Below are 20,664 nucleotides of genomic sequence, written 5' to 3'. Positions count from 1 at the left end.
GTGGAAGCACCGTGACTCACCTCCTCCAAAGAAGGCAAGGGTGCAGCCCTCTGCTGGCAAGGTCATGCTCACAGTCTTCTGGGACCAGGACGGAGTAGTGATGACAGATTTCCTGGCAAAGGGTACCACAATTACAGGAGCCTATTATGCTTCACTTTTGAGGAAATTAAGAGAAGCTATCAAAATCAAGAGGCGGGGCAAGATCAGCGAAGGCATCCTCCTCCTGCAGGACAACGCTCCGGTCCACAACTCGCGCGTCGCCAGATCAGACGCACAGGCGTGCGGCTATGAACTACTCCTCCATCCCCCTACTCTCCTGACCTTGCACCCTCTGATTTTCACCTCTTCCCAGCCATGAAGTTGTTTTTGAAAGGAAAGCATTTCCCAGATGATGCAGCCTTGATTTCTAAAGTCACGTCATGGATGGAGGACCAAGCTGGGGTCTTTTACAAAAACGGTCTCCAGAGCTGGATCAAGTGATGGGAGAAATGCGTAACTCTGAGTGGTTCCTATGTAGAAAAAGACCAATAACTGTGCCAAGTTCCATTGCTCTACTGGTATGGGAAGTGGGTCAGGGGCATTACTTATTGAACGCCCCTCGTATATATATATATATACATATATATGTATATATATATATACATATATATGTATGTATATATATATATACATATGTATGTATATATATATATACATATGTATGTATATATATATACATATGTATGTATATATATATATATATATATATATATGTATATATATATATATACATGTATATATATATATACATGTATATATATATATACATATGTATACATATGTATATATGTATACCGATGCCAGCGCCGCCTCGACTGGCTTCCGTGTCGGTGGCACGTAAAAAGCACCATCCGAATTGTAGCCGAAGTCAGTGCCGCCTCGACTGGCTTCCATAAAATGCACCAATCCGATTGTGGCCAATGCCAGCCTCGCCTGGCACCAGTGTAAGTGGCACATAAAAAGCACCCACTATACTCACGAAGTGGTTGGCATTAGGAAGGGCATCCAGCTGTAGAAACGTTGCCAGATAAGACCGGAGCCTGGTGCAGCCTTCTGGCTTCCCAGATCCCCGGTCGAACCGTCCAACCCATGCTAGCATGGAGAACGGACGTTAAACGATGATGATGATGATGATATATATACATATATATATATATATATATATACACACACACATATATATATATATATATATATATATATATACATATACATATATATATATAAAACTGAAATGCGTTTTTACCGCTTCGACTGTGATGAACAATTTCAAGCAAAATAATCATTAATAAATATAATTTATATAGATTTATAAGTTTCATTTTACTCTCTTTTGTTTGTAATCATTCACTGTTTACAATTATTGCAAATGATTTATTGTGTTGGAAAGGGCTGGTCCTATAGCCTTCAGAGACACTTTGTGACTGGTGAGATGGATTGATGTACTTATTAAATAACTATAAGGTAAAAAAAAAAGGACATTACTGGGGTGGGAGCACAGAAAAGTGACATTCTGAGAAGTATATGATTAAACATAGTAGTAGGGGTTGGCACAGTATGGAGGACTAGAAATGAATGAGGTGGCTGAGCCACAACTATCTGAATTTATAAATGCATAATTTAAATAACATGTCAATTACTGCTAAAGCTTTCCTTTGATTTGAGTAATGAGCTCAGCATTTCTCTTTTGACAATAAAATAGATTGTCTTTAGTCTTTAACAGCTGTTTTCATCTGAATGTATTAATTATATTATAGGTTAACTTTTTACGTTCTACGTTGCCACACATGAATAAAAGCAATGAAATAAATCAATTAGAAGAACTTTTGTCCATACTCCCAGCCATCCAAACACCAACTTTGACTATCCAGCCATCAACTCCTACCTCAATCACACCTTCTCATACACCTCCTGGTACACCTAGCAGTCAACGGAAAACCAACCGAGGTAAGTCTCAATTTTGCAAACAAAGTTACACTTTCATGCAGTTGTGAAGTCCCTGTGTGTGTGTGTGTGTGTGTGTGTGTGTGTGTATTTTTAAGAAAACAAGTAACTTGGTTATCATGGTTAATGATCATTTTGACCATATGAAGGTTAAAAAGTGAAGGGGGAAATAAAGATGGCAGAATGGTTCAAAACAGAAAATGTTTTGGACAGGAAGTATTAAGCAACAGTGTTAGTATGATATGTAAGTTTAACACACAGTAATAGTGAGAGGAAAGGAAACTGTTAATCTCATGTGTGAACTGACAGAAAAAGAAGCAATCATGTTAGTATGGTGTGTAAGTTTAAGAGACAATAATGGTAACAAATCTGTTGGTTTTAACTGATATATTTATAATGATCTTTGTTTTGTCTTTTGTTTTTATTTTATTTGCAGTTATACTGAATATTATTATTGTGCTTATTATTTATGTATTTCAGAATTTCATTTCTGTTGAATCTAAATAAAGCGAAAGCAAATATTTTTTTTAAAGACACTATATTACATTTATTGAACTTTTCTCAGAATTTAATCATTTATCACTCTTGCTATTTATCTTCGTTGTGTATCACCAAGAAACTTTCTTTTGGCAGCTCATAAGAAAAAAATGTCTCTCACCAACACTGAGGATGTGACTGTAAGCAGTGCTAATGTAGAGCAAAGCCATATTGATGGCAGTGCTGATTTACTTGAAGATGTCTTGGTCTTTTCTTTGGGAGTAACCAGTGAGTGTCCTGGAATGCTGCCAGAATGTAAAGTAAGTTTATTTTTATATATTTTATTTATTGCTTTGTATCATCATCATCATCATCGTTTAACGTCCACTGTCCATGCTAGCATGGGTTGGACAGTTTGAGGGCTGGCAAGCCAGAAGGCAGCACCAGGCTCCAGTCTGATCTGGCAAAGTTTCTGCAGCTGGATGCCCTTCTTAACGCCAACCTCTCCGAGAGTGTAGTGGGTGCTTTTTACGTGCCACCGGCATGAAGGCCAGTCAGGTAGTACTGGCATTGACCACGCTTGAATGGTGCTTTTTACATGCCACCGGCATGGGAGCCAGTCAGGCAACATTGACATCAACCATGCTTGAATGGTGCTTTTTATGTGCCACTGGTACAAGTGCCAGTTAGGCAGTACTGGCATCGGCCACGGCAATGACTTCACTTGACTCAACAGATCTTCCCAAGCACAGTTTGTTGCCCAGTGATTAAGGGTACTATTAAATGGGCTGGTTATGCTGCACTGGCATAGGCCATGGTTATGGTCTCACTTGGCTTGCCGGGTCTTCTCAAGCCCAGCATATCTCCAAAGGTCTCAGTCACTTTTCATCGCCCCCATGAGGCCCAGCTTTCAAAGGTCGTGCTTCACCACCTCCTCCCAAGTCTTCCTGTGTCTACCTCTTCCACAGGTTCTCTCTACTACTAGGGTGTGACACTTTTTCACACAGCTGTCCTCATCCATACGCAATACACGACCATACCAGCGTAGTCCTCTCTCTTGCACACCACATCTGATGCTTCTTATGTCCAACCTTTCTCTCAGGGCGCTTACACTCTGTTGTGTATGCACACTGACATTACACATCTAGCGAATCATTAGCTTCATTTCTTGGAAGCTTATGCATGTCCTCAGCAGTCATGGCCCATGTTTCACTGCCATGTAGCATGGCTGTTTGCACATAAGCATCATACGGTCTACCTTTTACTCTGAGTGAGAGGCCCTTTGTCACCAGCAGAGGTGGAAGCTCTCTGAACTTTGCCCAAGCTATTCTTATTCTAGCAGCTACACTCTCAGAGCATCTACTGTGATATGTGACTTACTGTGATATAGGTAATGGAAGCTATAAATAGACTTATAATATTATTGATTACGAATAAAAGGATCTACCTTTAAATCTAAATGTTAAAATTTCAATATCAAAGATGAAAGATTCTAGTAGATAAAAAAAAAAAGGTCCAACTTTAGTGAGGTAATTTGTCAAAATTCTAAATAGAAACAGAAATTTCATATCAGAAGCACAGAAGAATAGAATTTGAGTTGATGCGACAGGTATTGATGGTTCATTATAATAAATGAAAAATATTGATATGAACTAGTTGCCGATCTTTATTTATCAAGAAAGATATGAGTGAAGTGTTGGATGATGAGAAACCCAAATGGAAAGATTTGATACTGTTAATTTTTTTAGTCTGTACCAAAATAAACATCAACTTACGGTTATGCTAATGATAACCATCAGTGTTAGCATTAATGGCAGTGGGGTTTTCCTTTCTGTTTGCATTGATTAAATGAGTTAATTTTTAGCTAATTACTATATGTTGCTCTCTTTGTTGTTTAATACTCATTATATATCCTTGCTTTACAATATAAAACTCAGGTTGATAATTTAGACTAAATTCGATTACATTTTTAATCATCTTAATCATGAAGGAAGGTAAAATATGCCCTATTCATAAAGGAGGTAGCAGAGCGGAGGCCAAGAACTACAGACCTATCTCTCTGACCTCACACATCAGCAAGGTCATGGAACGAATAGTCAGAAGGAAACTAATCACCTTCCTTGAAGAAAATGACTTGCTGCCTGACACCCAACATGGTTTCCGACCAGGAAGAAGCTGCTTAAATCAGCTCCTGCAGCACTATGACTGGGTGCTGAAACAACTGCTCAACCACTCAAATGTGGAAGTCATATATCTCGACTTCGCAAAGGCCTTCGATAAAGTCGATCATAGAATAATATGTCACAAACTGCGTGATCTTGGCATAGTTGGAAAACTAGGAGAATGGCTTCACGACTTTCTGAAGAATAGAAGTCAGGTGGTAGTAGCCAATGGGGCCACTTCCATTAGCACGCAAACAGTGAGCGGTGTTCCACAGGGCACTGTTTTGGGACCACTACTGTTCATAATGGCCCTCTCAGACATGCCCTCAGCCACGCAGAGAGCCACGATCACAAGTTATGCAGATGATACAAAAGTTTCACAGGCAATACAGAACCCTGAAGACACTAGGCACCTGCAATATGAGCTGGACGAAATTTACAAGTGGGCTGAAAAGAATAGCATGCAGTTCAATGCTGAAAAGTTTCAAGCTTTATACTATCAGCATGCAAAACTGAATGCAATACCCAAGGAATACACTGGACCCGGAGGGATTGCAATCCCAGAGGCACAATCAGTGCGTGACCTGGGTATTCACATGAGTGATGACGCGACCTTTCATGTACATGTTGCTAAACTGACAGTGAAATGCAGACGCCTGGCTGGATGGATTCTTAGAACCTTTAGAACAAGAGAACAAGAAACCATGATGGTCCTCTGGAAGACACTTGTCCTAAGTCACTTTGACTATTGCTCTCAGCTATGGTCACCATCCAGTGTCAAGTTGATCACAGAACTTGAGGCGATCCAACGAAGCTACACGAAGAAGATAGCCTCTATGCAGAATGTAAGCTACTGGGAAAGACTCAAGAGATTAAAATTATATTCCCTGGAGCGTAGGCGGGAAAGATATGCCATAATATACATCTGGAAGATCCTGGAGGGAAGTGTCCTGAACTTTGGCATCGAGAGTTACGCAAACGCCAGAACTGGGCGCCACTGCGTGGTGCCTAGGACTCCAAACTTGCCATCAAGATGTAGGACAAGATTCTGTGATAGCCTGGGCTTCCGAGGCCCACAGCTCTTCAATATCCTCCCGATGAACCTGAGAGACCTGCATGGGGTGGATACAGATGTCTTTAAAATGGAGCTGGATCTCTTCCTGTCAGGTGTCCCAGATGAACCAACTTCACGGCAGGAGGGGCAGATGAGGGCAGCTGCATCGAACTCTCTCATGCACCAAATAGCAGTTGCTAGAAAGCCTCCATGAAGTGAAACCAAGTAGCAACACCAAATGGCGGTGCCCCAGCATGGCCACAGCTCATGAGCTGAAACTGGAATCAATCAATCAATCAATCAATCAATCTAAATTCACTATTCCTAATTATCTTTTAAATCTGTATTCATATCATTATTTCATTATCTTCTGCTGTATAACTGTTGATACACAAATTGGAGATAAATATGTAAAACAAAAAAATTATTTTCCAAATTAAAAGTCTACTAAAATTAATTATGAGGGTGAGATAATCTCACAGATTATCTCACTCCTTAGTATTTCTTTGAGTACTGTAAACTTTTGACAGTTGATTATTATAGAAATTGCAGTTCTAATAAGTGTGTTTTTGTAATCTAGGTTTTATCTGCTGAGCAGGAGCGTTGCCGACGTAAAGTAACTTACCAGTCTTCTCCTACCTATGAAGACAACAATGCAGAAACACATGAAAAACGAACTAGGTTTTCATTTCCTCAGGATCAAGAATCAATTGGTAAAGAACTTGTTTATTGAATTATTTGTATGCCTGTGTGAGTGAGAGTAAATTTATATGTGAGTGAGTCAGAAAATAAACAGTTTGGATTGCTGCTATTTCTATAAACCCCCACCTAATATAAGCTGAACTGCTTACAGGTAGTGAATTGGCAGTCATTGGAGTATTGGATAGAATGTCTTGTGGCTCTGTGCTCTTATGTTCAAATCCTATTGAGATCATCTTTACCTTTCATCATTTTTGGGGTCAATAGAAAAGTACCAATCCAGTGGGTGGAGGTGGATTATAGGATTATCATTATGGGAATGTTGGACTGGGTGCCTTGTGGTATTTGTTTTGACTCCATACATTCTGAGTTTGAATCCTGCCATAGCCTACTTAGTTGTTGGGAGCCTTAATCCATAACCTGGGTTAACACTATTGCAGCGGAGATTTGAAACTGAATCACTAGGTAACCAATCACACACCATTACTGAACAACAGTAGTTTCACATGATCAATCTGTTAAGCAACCAATTAGCATCAAGCCATTGTGTGAGTCAATCTTCTAGAATCTTCTCTTTTTGCTTTATAAAAAGCTGCTTTTAGTGATAATTACAGAATGTTGAGACAGTCTCCATTCTTGCCACACCCTGATGACCCAGGAAGATGGTTAAAACAGATGGGAGATAGACAACAGGAATCTCTGCTGCCATGAATATAGCACAGTGTGTCCAGTTATGTTGTGCCAGCCACAAGTTACACTATCAGTAAACTCGTCATAAACTCCAAGCAGTATGTCTCTCCCCGTGTGTAATTATTGTTGTTATTTATAAAATACCAACACAGTTAAGTTCTATGTGCAATACTAAAATCTTCTGTTAATTGTTTGTGGGTGTCATCAGTTACTTCTTCACACAGCCCAAGAAGCACATTTTCATTCCTCAATGCAACTAGTCAGCTCCACAAACCAGCCAACGAACCCACTATCATGCGGTATTTGGGTGGTTTTACTGTGGCAAACATTCAGATCAAGTCTCTGGTTTGAGGATACCTCCTTCCTACCATCCTTGGAAGTTTTGCAAAAGACATCGGCACTACTTTCTCTCTTTACCAAAAGAGAATAAAAAAATTGCTCTCTTTTCTAAGCATTTTATAATAAAATATGAAACCCTTTCATCCCCCTACTCTGATGCTCTGAAACTGAAATACATTTTAACACTTTTAAATACTTGTCTTTTGTCAATATTGCTTTAATAGTAGAACCACAAAGATACACTGTTCTTTGATTAACATGTTTCATACCGGTCACCTGTATCAATGGATGACTTTATTGTTGAGAAGTTTCACTATTAAGATTCTCAAAGATCTCAGTTGCTATGAAATAACACAGAAACTTTCTCATGCACATTTTATGAGACTTCTTTGACTCATTATTCTGTTGTTTTATCAGTTGATTGAACAGGTGTTCCATTAAACATGTAAAAATGTCAGTCCCATAACTTAGGCTTATACAAGTTGTTCATTTATACTAGAACGCTAAATTCTTTCCCTGTTTACATATGTTTCTTTACTATTTGTGAAATAATCCATTAAATGAATAAAAATTCAGAAACTTTGTTTTAAGCAAGTAATGTTCTAAGGTCACACTCTTCATTTTCATGCTGCTAAATGGGTTACAACTGCTTCAATTCAAATCCCATTATTTATTATTTCTGTGAATCTATCCAAGAAATTAATACAGTAAATATCCATAGATATTACTAAATTGAAGAAATTGAATTTCCATGACAATTAGATAGCACCAAAGTAATTTAAATCTTAAATTTCAAAACAAATTATATACTCATCTCTCTGAACAAAATATAAATTGTATCTCAGAAAAATGTGAGAGATAAGCAAACTCCTTATCCCATTCTATTGGTTTACTACTGAACCATGTCTCTCTCTAATTTTGTTTATTTTTGCTGCTACTACTACTACTACTATTGTCTTGCTCCTGCATTTCTAGACTTATTTGTGTCCATTCACCAAAATACAGTATCACATTGTCTTTCTGTATCAAAAACCATTGTAACTCCTACCATATTTTTATTCCTGCAGCATTTCAGTTCAGTGATTAGACATAGTAATGTTATCATCCAACTATTCAAGTGCTATAAAGACTCCACATAATTACTTTATACAGGGTGTGGATGGTATTTGAGGACACATGCATTTTTAGTCATTATTTTATTGAACTTCTCTTTCAGAAAATAACAATGACAGGTCCTATGCTTACTAATGAAATGAAAATGCATGCTGTGATTGTGGCATTGAAGGCTAAGCATGGTGATTTCAAAATTTCTTGTTTTCTGAAAGTTGCAAGATGTGTGTCAGACAAACAATCAGAAATGTTGTGCATGAAGACATCAGATACAAATCTTATGTGATGATGAGAGATCAATTCATGCCAGAAAAAAACAAAAGAAAACCATTTAATCAGATCCAAAGGACTTTTGAACAAACTTAAAAATCCATCAGAAGATGGTGTGATTTAGTTTTTCTCGGTTGAGAAAAACTTTGACCAGGACCAGAAAACTAAGGGAAGAAATGACAGATGGCTATGTGCAGACCCTTCTGAGGTTCCAAGAGTAATGCACACTAAATTTCTTGCAAGTGTCATGGTTTTGGGTGTCGTTAGCAATGAAGGACATATGATGCCTCCTCACTTTTTTCCGCAAGGCCTTAGGGTGAATGCTGCTGCAAATATTGAGGTTCTGGACAAGGTTGTTAAACCTTGGATTGACACTGTATGGAATAGAAGGTCTTATGTCTTTCAACAAGATTCTGCACCATCACACAAGGCTCAAATGACACAAGAATGGATGCCTGACTATTTGCATGGTCACATCAACCCTGATACTTGGCCTCCTAATTCTCCAGATCTCAATCCATTTGACTACTATGTATGGAGCATTGTTGAGAAAAATGTCAGTGAACCCCACCAGCACCAAAGATTCTTTGAAAGCCACCATAGTTCGAGTCACGTCTGATATGAACAAGGACACTTAATCCGAGCTTGTAAATGATTTCAACTCTGCATAGAGGCAGTTATTAATGCTTGTAGTGGTTTTATTGAATGAAATTATTAAATTTATAATTTAGCTTTATGTTCGTTATTTTTATAAAAATACAGTTTTTTTCTGTTATTATATAAGCATTTTTTTAAAAACCTTAAATCTGTCCTCAAATACTGTCTGTACCCTGTATATAGAGAGCTGAAGGTGAACATAAATACAAGTTTATATATTTATAACCTACAGGGTTTACTAATAATCATTATGTATCAGAGCTAAGGTTAACCAGGTATCAATAAAGCCCTGTAAGAAATAATTTTGTGAAGGGAATGAAAAATTTTCATTTCTAGGTTAATTAAAACAATAATTTACAAAATATTAAATTGTATTAACCCATTGTATTAAATTGTATTAACCCATTGATTGTGTTTCAATTTCATTTTCAAATTTTCAAAGAATTAAGTAATATTACTTTCTCATTACTGAACTGGTTCTCAGAACACAAACCAAGACAAAATTTTAATGGAAGGTTTTAATTAAAATCACTTTAAAACAGAAAATTATCTCAAAGAACCGGAGGAAGTCTCAGGTGGATTGGTATTAAATGGATTAAAGGAGTATAAAAACAAGACAAGCAACATTGATTTGAATTAGTAGGTTGGTTTTTGATGTTGATCAAAGTAGAGGAATGGAAAAATAAAATGGCCAAAATTAATTATACTTTATTTGTAAATAGCCATCAAGTTTTCTAGATGCACAGGTTGTGTCTGTTATAAAAAGAACTAAGATTTTACAGAGGCAAAATGGCTGAGTTCCTTTCAAGTGTTAGGCCTCATGGAGGCAAAAGGGCTGAGTTCGTTTCTAGCATTGGGCCTCACGGAGACAAAATGGTCAAGTTCCTTTCGAGGGTTGGCCTTCATGGAGGCAAGGTGGCTGAGTTCTTTTTGAGCGTTGAGCCTCACAGAGGCAATGGCAAGACCTTTGACATTACATTGTGCTTGAGAAGAAAACCCATCAAGCTGAGAAAAATTGCAGTTGTGGCAGATATTGGTGTCACACAAATTGGTACCCATGACAGTGGCATGTAAATGCACCCTTGTGTCACAAATGGCATGTAAAAGCACCCATTACACTCTCAGAACAGTTAGTGTTAGGAAGGGCATCCGGCCATAGAAAACCATGCCAGTCAAACTATCCAACCCATGCCATCAATGACAATGGACATTAAATGATGATGATGATGATGAATAACAACCACATATTCTCATTCCTTTTTATTTTATTTCAGCAAATTATATTGTAAGAAAATAAAAATTCTGTAGGAATATTTACCCATTTTTTTCCTCGACTTTTTTCTTTTAGGTAATACTAGTGATATTCAAGAGGCTATTTCTGAAGTGGCATCAAGCCATTCAGTAGGTTCTTTAGAGAATGACAATGACAATTTTTCTGATATGATTTCTGCAAATGTAAGTGGACGAGGGACTCCAAATGTTAGCGGGAGAGACACACCACTCTCTCAAGCAGAAAGTGTTGAAGAAAGACGAGCACCTGATCTACCAGAGACTGTCCAGAAACAAAATCGAGAAGATGTTACTGAGAGATTTGGCAAATTTGAAATCAAATCTGAATTAGAGAGTATGTATACATTTTAATATATCTTTGTTGATATAATTAGATAAATTGATATTTTTGCTGGAATTATTTCATTACAGAATGGACTTCCAAGCTTTATCTATTATGATGAAGTAAGATGAGTAACTATTTAGTTAGGTAAACAAAAGTAAATAGAATATCTCTCTGTCAAAAGGTAGGTTTATAGTTTTCCTTTTAAATTGCTACAAGTTAAGTTTTAGAAAAATTCATTTCATTTCATTTCACTTATTTCAATAGTTCAGCTTTTAGGGTGTTTTTGAATTCAGCATTTTGCCACATGCTCTTCACAGATTTTACATCTTCATAAATATTTCCACCTTGAGATAGAGAGCTAAATAGCATGACTATAACTTGTCTATAATGACTACATGCCCCGTTGGTGTTTGATCAGTGGTTAAGGACGGTTGAGAATTAATTTTGTAATGCAATCATTCTATTGCTCCGGTCCCAAATTGAATTCCAACTGTTGACCAATTTGTCCCAAAGTTCTTATCTTGACATAAAATTAACAAGGTGAATGTCATTATCTCTCCCTTGATCTCTAACATCATCTAACGAACACCAACCAAGATGGTGTGAATCAGCAAAGCTTTACCTGCTAGAAATAGCAACCCAAATGCTTTTGAATCAAATCCAAATGCTAGATGTTCAAGAAACAAATGAAGGGTAGATTTTCAATCCCAGGATCATTTTGATTTCAAAAAGGTATAAAATGTCTATGTAGATCAAATGTACACTGAGATACAGGGGTCCTGGACAGACAGAATTTCACATTTATTAATATAGATTATCCATAGGTATGTAATTATTTAGTTGCCTTCAAACATTGCTAATGTATTAATGGGCTAGATTTGTTTTGAAAATTATTTTGTATTTTTCAATAAAATGAAACTTCAGCATCAATTTACACCTACTCATTAAACATTTAATTTTAATTTTGGTTTTCTGTTTGTCTAACAGTATATGACATTCTTCTTTCAGAGTAACTGCTTTACTCTTTGTAGGTCCTGAAGTGACTTATTAGGCCAACATTGACATAACATCCACAATTACTGTTGAGTGGAGTGAGAGCATATAACAGAATCAGGACCTACTGTACAGCCCTCTTCTTTTTAGTTTTTCTGATTATTTCTGATTCTGAGTGATATATTCCAGAGTACACAGCACTACACTACATTCAGTGATCTTTTGTTATTGGAAATAAATACAGTGTTAAATACATTTTGACTAATCATATTGATTAATATTTACTGTAGACGAAACCAAATCCACTGTTAGTGACACATGGAGTACTGATGTACTGGCTAGTGATTCTGAAGGTCCAGACCAGAACCAACTAGAGCGCTTGGAAGAGGTTACAGAAGAAATGGTTCGACAAAATTTGCTTGGAGTAGCTGAGGTTAGTACTTTCTTTGTTACGGGATATATATAGCTTCACATTTTTATTTTCATGGATTTTGTTTTTGCAAATTTTTATATTCTAAAATGATTTACACTGTTAAAGACTCCTCCACCTAATTTTTGTAATTTAGCCTGTGTCTGAAGTCTCAGAAACAGCAAGTGATGCCTGGAGTACTGATGTTTTAGCTAGTGACACTGAAGAAAAACAGGCTGAGTTGATTCAAGAAATAGAACAGGTAAATATAGTTATCTTATGTTATCTATATATGTATTTGTTTCCTGTTTTGCCGCTTATGTTTACTTATTTTTACACAATATATATACATTCTGAAGAAAAATATAATCAAATGCCTTTTTATATTACTGACTAACCTATATAATCACTTTCTAAAATTATCATCATTACTATTTATTTGTCCATACACAGAGTTGCTGATAAGCCTGTAATAAAGTATCTCCTTTTCTGTTTCACTCCTGATGTATAATGGTATCTGGGTTTGTGAGATATAGATGTTTGTAAACATACATATAAAACAATACCTTCTCTTTGAATTATATTCCCTTTTTATTCAATAGTCAATTCAAAACCGTGTGTGTGCATACATATATATATATATATATATATATATATATATATATTATATATATATATATATTGTGCAAGAGAGAAGACTGCATTGATTTAATCATGTGATGTATATGGATGAAGGCAGTTGCACAAAGAAATGCTGCTCGCTTAAAGTGTATGGAAGCGAGAGACCCAGAAAAACGTGGGATGAAGTATGGAAGGCTGATCTCAAAATACTTAGCCTTACAAAGGATGGCAGTATATGGCACATTGCTGTTCTCAAGATGACCTACCCACCACAACAAAACAGAACACAATTGATATCCTAAAACTGCCTTGGTAATGCTTGCCCATGAAGGGCACTGGGGCTGGTGCTGGTACCACATAAAAAGCACTGGTGATGGTGCCACATAAAAAGTACTGGTGCTGGTTCATGTAAAAACACTGTTGATGGTGCTATGGAAACAGCACTGGTGATGGTGCCATGGGAAAAGCATTGGTGCTGGTGCCACATAAAATGCACTGGTGATGGTGCCATGTAAAAAGCATCCAGTACACTCTGTAAAGTGGTTGGCTTTACAAAGGGCATCCAGTGGCTCCTAGCCTTGCCAGCTCCTGTCAAATTATCCAACTCATGGAAAATGGACATTAAAGATGACGATAGTGATTGTGTGTGTGCATGTGTGTTGATTTAAAAATAAATTTTTGAGCCAACTTGTGATGGAAGCTATTCTAGCTATGAACCACCTCATCTTTTCCCTGACTTAGTCTCTCTTCTGAGCTACATTATCCATTATACATATATTTAAGATGTTAGGGTGTAGTTTGAAGAAATTTGGCTGCTACTTTTAGCAGGCTGAGCAACTTCATAGAGACTTCCACATACTGAAATTGTACACTATTTCTTTTCTGAATAATCTAATTTTAGAACTTCATGAATAAAACAAAAAAACAATTCAATAAATTTCATTTTCTTAAACCCAATCTGCTAAGTATTTATTTTTTATTTATTATTGAATTTGTTTTTAAATAATTTTTTCTTTCCAAAGGCTTATGTCATTAGACATGTCTAGATTTCAAGTTACTTTGAGCTGACAACTGTAAATGGTTAGTCATTTCAAAAGTACTTAACTGTCTAGATCTTGTCTTTATTCTCAAATTCAGTAATTAATTCCTAATTAGATTTTATTTGATTTAGTTCGTTTAAGAAAAAACAGCAAGAGAGGCGCCATACTGCAGGCTTATCCAGTTAATTTTGGTATGGGGTTAAATAGATATAAAAAGATGTTTTTTTTGTAAAATTGCTAATGTTATTAATGGATAGTTATGTTGCTGCTCTTTTGAGAAAGAGCTACTCTGGGTTGTTCTACCCAACTTCCTTCACTTGGTCTGAAATTTAATATTTGGGTTATTTCCTTCCAGTGACAAAAGGTCAACCCTATTAAATGGTTATACTACTAAATTTAATTGTACATATATATCTGTTTTAGCTTTGTTATATTTCCTACTTTCGTATAGTCTTAACATTCCCTGCCCTTATTTTTCTGTATTCATACTAACAGTTTATTAACTTTATTTCTTTGCACATACTTAATTAATTTTCTCTTCACTTTCTAACCAGTTAGGTGATTTGTTTCATTTACATTAATTGTCTTCTTCCTTTCTTTCCTGTAGCATTTAGTTGGTTCTCTAAAATTTATTAGGTTTTGTATTTTTTGTCCTTTTTTACTTAAGCTTTGTTTTATTATTACTCTATAAGGTTTTATTCATTTGAATGCAGAAATATTTGAATTAGAACATAGGATTATGTTCTTACATTTGCCATGTAATTTAACAGAGCTTTGGAAATTAAAGTCTTAAAGGAATTAAAACTAACCCTTAAGAATTAATATCAAGAATTTACTTACACAGTATGATGCTGTCAAATTTAGCTCATATTCTTTGACTCTACTATATTACAACTCACTAATCCTTTACAATTTTCTCAGGTTAAATTAATCTTTTGAAATGAAATTTATCTTTAAAAAATTCCTTTTCTTGCAGCTAAGAAAACAATCTTCATTTTACTGGAGTTCATTAAAATGTTTCCAACATATTTGGTTTGCTTTCACACACCTAAACCAACTAACTGTAACATTTTAACCTATTCCTACCTATCTTAACTTTCCATTCGTTTCTTGAGTAGATAAATTTCTTCTTAACCTAGGATGATATGAACAGTGTTACTGACAGGTCCCTCAATCAAGATGAACTAGAATCTTCCTGTACACTAGACAGGAATGAACAAACACCATTAGCCTCAGGTAATTAATCTTTTATTATTTTACTCTTAAAATTTGGGTCTGTTCTCTGCCTTCAGCCTTAATTTGCCAAATTTTTATGATTGTCCTTTAGAAGAAACTTTTATATGATAAAACAGACCATATTTTGACTGGTGGAGTTTTCATCACCACTAATAACAAATTGTTGAATTAGTGAAATAAGAAATATCAGAACAGTAAACTGGTTTTCCATTTAATGTGCAGAATATATTTGTTGAAAATATGCAGTATGTGTTCTAGATTTGTCATTTCGAATTAGTTTTCCATACTGAAGTGGAATACTCTTGGTTCCTTGAGCCATTGTTGAAGTACAGGAATAAATAATTAGATAGAAAAAAAAATTGTAGTGAGTTATAGTTTATTTCATCTAATTATTAATTAATTAAGAACTTTAGAGGAAAGTAGTCATTAAGATGAACAATTACTATTTGTCATTGGATGTAAAAGTGAGGTTTAGTAGTGTTGATGATAAAATAAGATGCAGGTGGGAGTAGTATGATGAAGTGAATTTAACAAAGGATAAGCAATTTTACATAAGCAGAGACCATTGTAGTTATAATAGATGTGATGGTGGAATTGTATAGTTTAATGCTATGTGATAGAATAAGGACAGTTTATTGTGGAAAGTGGAATTAGGTTCTACTTAGAGAGAATGTAGATACTTTTTTCTTTATTAATGAAACTGAAAAAACCTAGTTAGTGATTGCTAGATCTGTAAATAGATTTGGAATTTTTAAAAGAATAGAAAGAGAATTGAACTTTTAGCACATAACTTCAAGTGACTGAATGAAATAGGGAAGAGATTACTGCTGCAGAGAAAGAATAGGATCATCAGATCCTTGGAGAGTTCCTTTTTTTTATCAAAAATATGCTCCTTTGATCTATGTCAAACTGGAGTTGTTAGGAAAGAAGCAACTAGCCTATATAAATAGTGGAATTTTGTCGAAAAGAAGAAAATTAAGTAATGCAAAATTTATTTTGACATGACTTCTATGTAACATGAAAGCCAATGGGAAAATAAGTTTTATTTTTATGGAACTTTATGTTTATGTAAGATTTTCATAAACACAACACTTCAGTAATATAGAGGATACTTGTGCATATGTTAATGAATTTCATATGACTTATATAAGCATGGAAAAGAGAACATTAAAATGATGATGATGATTGGTGTATGTATGTACTCAGCACTCTCTGTAATGTGGTTGGTGTTAGGAAAGACATTCAGCTGTAGAAACCATACTAAGAAACTCTGGAGCATGACACAGTCTTCTGACCTGTTGGATCCTGTCAAACTGTCCAACCCATTTCAAATGTTAAATGATGATGATGTATGTATGCATTTAAAGAATTTCTACTGTCAATTTTATTTTATTTCATTTAACTCCTTTTCCCTAATTAATTGGTCATATAGGTCTGTTAGATCTTTATAACATATATGGTAATATGGAGTTATTAGAACTGATAGTTCATCTAACTGCTATAGCGCAGAAGCATTACACATCAAATTTTACTAACTGTATGCTCTGAGAAATAATCATGATTACCTACTTATTTGAATATGTCTTATATTTACTTTACAGTTGATGTGCATTTTAATGGAATTTCCATTTAGTTAAATATTTAAAATATTTTTTCTGTTGCTTTTTTAAGGTCGAGAAAGTCCAGATGAAGAAAGAGAGTTAGAAGGTCTTGGTGCTGTTGGTGGTGTTTCAAGTCACCGACATCGAAGGTCCCATGGGGCCGACAGAGTTACATTCAAAGCAAGTAAAAGTGCAGACTTTTTAAAGAAATCACCAACAAGTAAAAGTCCAGTAACACCAGGCTTGGCTGATATTGGTCCTGATGGTAACCCAGATGGCTTTAAATTGTTGAACGTGCCAAGACAACGTCTCTCAGCCACGTTTAAGCAAGCACAAGGAAAGGTTACTGCTATGCTTTCAGCATTGGATCATCATTCTAAATCAAGATTCATACATCCTTTCCAAGAGAATACTTTTAAGAATTTTCCTGCTTATGATCCGACACCATTAAAGCCAGTTTCTCAGTCCATCCTGACTTCTGATATATCTGATTTGGGTTTTAACAGTCCTGGGGAAGAGGAACACAGTTGTAGAAACAGCAATAATATTTTAGAGAGTTTGTCTACTTCTAAAGATTCTGGTATCATGGATTCTCCACAAAGTGAACCCAGCAAAATAAATGAATACATGAGTCCTTCACCTGTTAGAGGAGCAACATCAGCTTCAATCCCAACATGTGAGGTTGATTTGAGGTTATCAGAACAACAAAATTCCAGACTAGATGAACAAAGATTATCTGCTGCCTTGCGTGTGTTTGATCCCCTTGTTAGCAGCAACAGCAATCAAGAAGACAGTGGTGGTAGTAGTAGTAGCAGCACTGGGGCTATAGCCCCCAGCTTTAATGCTGAAGTAGCTGGAACCTCTTTACCAGAAAACTCAGTTGCTAATTGGAGTTCTCAGTTGATTGATGAGGTGTTTACTCCAGTTGAGAGTATGCAACAGACATCAAGCCATGAAGGCAATACTGAGCCAGCTACTGTTCTTGCATCAAATCATACTCAATCAAGCAAGAGAGTAGATATTGCTACACCTTTTTCTTTAAGAGGTTCCCATAATTTCTCAACGAAAAATCCACTGGACATAGACCAGGTAAACTTTTCACTTTTACCTCTGTTTTAAGGGAACATATATTTATAATCCTAGTATTCAGACTTTTGTGCACTGCCTGCCATGAATACTGTTATTTTAACAGATGTGTTTTTATCTATTTATCTATCTATATATATATATATATATATGTGTGTGTATATATATATATATCCCTTAAGCATTTTCCCTAAAAACACTGAAATGAATTTTTGTTCAATTTGCCTTGAAGCAAAGGTCAGTGTTAATTCATTTTATGAGTATTATTGGGTTCTTTGTCCCACATTACATGACTAGTTTACCATTTGATGGCTAGAATATTATCAAAACGAATAGCTTGAAGTTAGAATATTTAATTTTTGATTATGTTTTTCTTTTTCTTATCTGTTGTAATTTTAATAATTGTTTCTTTGGCTTTGCAAATCTTTATTTTTTATGTCATGCTGTTAAATGGGCCAAAAGCTAGCTTTATTTGTTTTCTGAGGGAAAATGTAATCATACGTTATTTTACATTGCTACTGCTTGCTAGTATTGAGAAAATGATCTCTCTCTCTCTCTCTCTCTCTGTTTCATTGATATCAGTAGCTCATTACTTTCTGCATCGCTCAATGGTTTCTCTTGAAATTTTTGTTTTCTTCTATTCTCGTAACTCATCTGAACCCAGTCTACTTTTCACACTTGCATTGCCTGTCACTTGATTCATGGTCATCTCCTCTCTCTTTCAACTCCTTTAGATGTTTTGTTTTCTGTACCTTCATTTTCATTTTTAAAAAAATAAATAAAATCTACCTCAAGACTACAGACTTATCTGATTTTCCAAAGAATGTAGGCCACTGACAGTATAAAACTTCTTCTGAGCGATTTGCCAATCCATTGTAGAGTTTCCCCCCAGCTCCTGCTGGTACTCATTTTCAGCTGTGTGAAATGGAACATTGTAAAATTAAATAGTTGTGCACTGCCTAATCTGAGAAATGCACCCACTAGCTTAACCTCAAGGCAACATATCTTCATAAGCCAGGCAATAATTCATAGCTTTTATAACTTTCATATTTGTTTATTTATTTAAAACTAGTCTTTTTTTTTTACTTGGTATCCTCCAGAAGAAAATAATCTGTTTATGGTCATGTAATTTTTCATGACTTATATCCTCTTCTATTATTATACTAAGATTTATTTAGGTGTTTCATCACTCTTGTTTAATATCAAATCTGTACCTGCTCTGTTAGTTGCTGCGATGGTACTTATTTTAGTATTGATCTATAGGTCATGCCACGAAGTATCTTTCTTTATGCTGTTTTGATTATTATCAGGATTATGTTGTTAGCAGTGTGCCTTTTTATTAAATTTTTCATCACTCTTTCTAGTTAGGTTTTTTTCCCCCTTTTCTCTTGTTTCTGATTTATTTTTTAGCTTTCCTCTATCTTCCTTTTAAGTTATTTTATAATTTATTTCTGTACAAATAGTTATGTCTTATCATTGTACATTGTTATTGTTCTCTTTCAATACATCCGTCAACATTCTACATTGTTTTCATCAATTAAGGAACATATTTTAAGGGGTATATTTTTCTCTAATAAATTTTTTAAGCTATTGCTGGCCTTTTTTATTTCTGCTTTCAGGATTTCTTACCTCTCTTTTTAATTTTTAAACATCTATTTCACATTTTAAAATTGTTATCTCTCATATCTCAAGCATGGTTATCATTATCTCTCCTTTTTCACAAAATATCAATTTAAATTTCATGTTTAAGTAACTTCATTAAAATTTGGCACCAAACAACATGTGGCTAATGCAAAATGTTTCGCACTATTACACTATATGTTTCACTGAATATTATTTTTTTTTAAACTCTACTCTTTGCTTTGGTTTTTTTTATTCTTTTGCATGCATTTCCACTTTTGAAAGCAAGGTTAACAAACATTTGTAAAAGGAAGAGCACAGACTACAAATACATATATAGAGGAACATTGTAGATCTTTAGCTCAATAAATAAGCATTGAGTGAATATTTCCTTTGTAATTTGAACTGAACGAGTCCCATTTGCTTAAATTCCTGGACCAGATCTAACTCTAAAGATATATCACTCATTCACTGAGCATTTGTTGTCTATTTGCAATAAATATCCATATCAATGCACCTGTGTCTTCTGCTTACAGTGTCTTTAGTGCCCTACTGCTGTTGCAACTCAGTTGCACTCCGTGCCCTTCTTACATGTGTCTCATACAATCTACTTTTTGATAGAAAAAACACATTCTTTTACCAACAAAGATAAACATTTCTTGAGCTTCTACCACTTTTTTCTTGTCTTTTCTCACTATATCACAACAATTCCTAACATTAGTAAGGTGTCCTAGGGAACAGAAACTATCAACAACATTTTATGAGTTGACTGATATGGCCACATACTTCAAATATTCCAGTACATTTTGACACATTTGAAATTATCCCCAGTCAACTTACCAGAGAACACACAACATCTTTTGTGTAACCATTGTTTGCATTGAGTACTCTATATTGAGTACCTGCCTTCTGGTTTCATACATATTGAGTAAGGTCACTTCCCAAAGGACACTGGTGTCTTTTACTTACTAGTACTTTGGTTTCTGACTAGTTGAAAATGAG

General features: G+C 35.3%; 1 protein-coding gene across 4 annotated transcripts in view; it reads left to right on the top strand.

The window, feature by feature from the left end:
* The window catches only part of LOC115229726 (GTPase-activating protein and VPS9 domain-containing protein 1), a 92,779-nt gene that overhangs the window by 48,698 nt on the left and 23,417 nt on the right, over window positions 1-20,664 (top strand). For 2 of the 4 annotated variants that reach the window (XM_029800039.2, XM_029800044.2), the window contains exons 4-11: window positions 1,797-1,986; window positions 2,617-2,780; window positions 6,257-6,389; window positions 10,790-11,065; window positions 12,340-12,482; window positions 12,616-12,720; window positions 15,259-15,355; window positions 17,027-18,045. In XM_029800039.2, coding sequence (XP_029655899.1) covers window positions 1,797-1,986; window positions 2,617-2,780; window positions 6,257-6,389; window positions 10,790-11,065; window positions 12,340-12,482; window positions 12,616-12,720; window positions 15,259-15,355; window positions 17,027-18,045 — 2,127 coding nt within the window. The remainder of the gene's footprint in view (window positions 1-1,796; window positions 1,987-2,616; window positions 2,781-6,256; window positions 6,390-10,789; window positions 11,066-12,339; window positions 12,483-12,615; window positions 12,721-15,258; window positions 15,356-17,026; window positions 18,046-20,664) is intronic. The other 2 variants (XM_036515309.1, XM_029800048.2) reach the window with 2 other exon arrangements.

Source organism: Octopus sinensis, linkage group LG2, assembly GCF_006345805.1.
Source record: "Octopus sinensis linkage group LG2, ASM634580v1, whole genome shotgun sequence".
NCBI classification, from domain to species: Eukaryota; Metazoa; Mollusca; class Cephalopoda; order Octopoda; family Octopodidae; genus Octopus; species Octopus sinensis.
The sequence above is the reverse complement of the archived record's forward strand: the minus strand, read 5'-3'. Positions and strand labels throughout refer to the sequence as shown.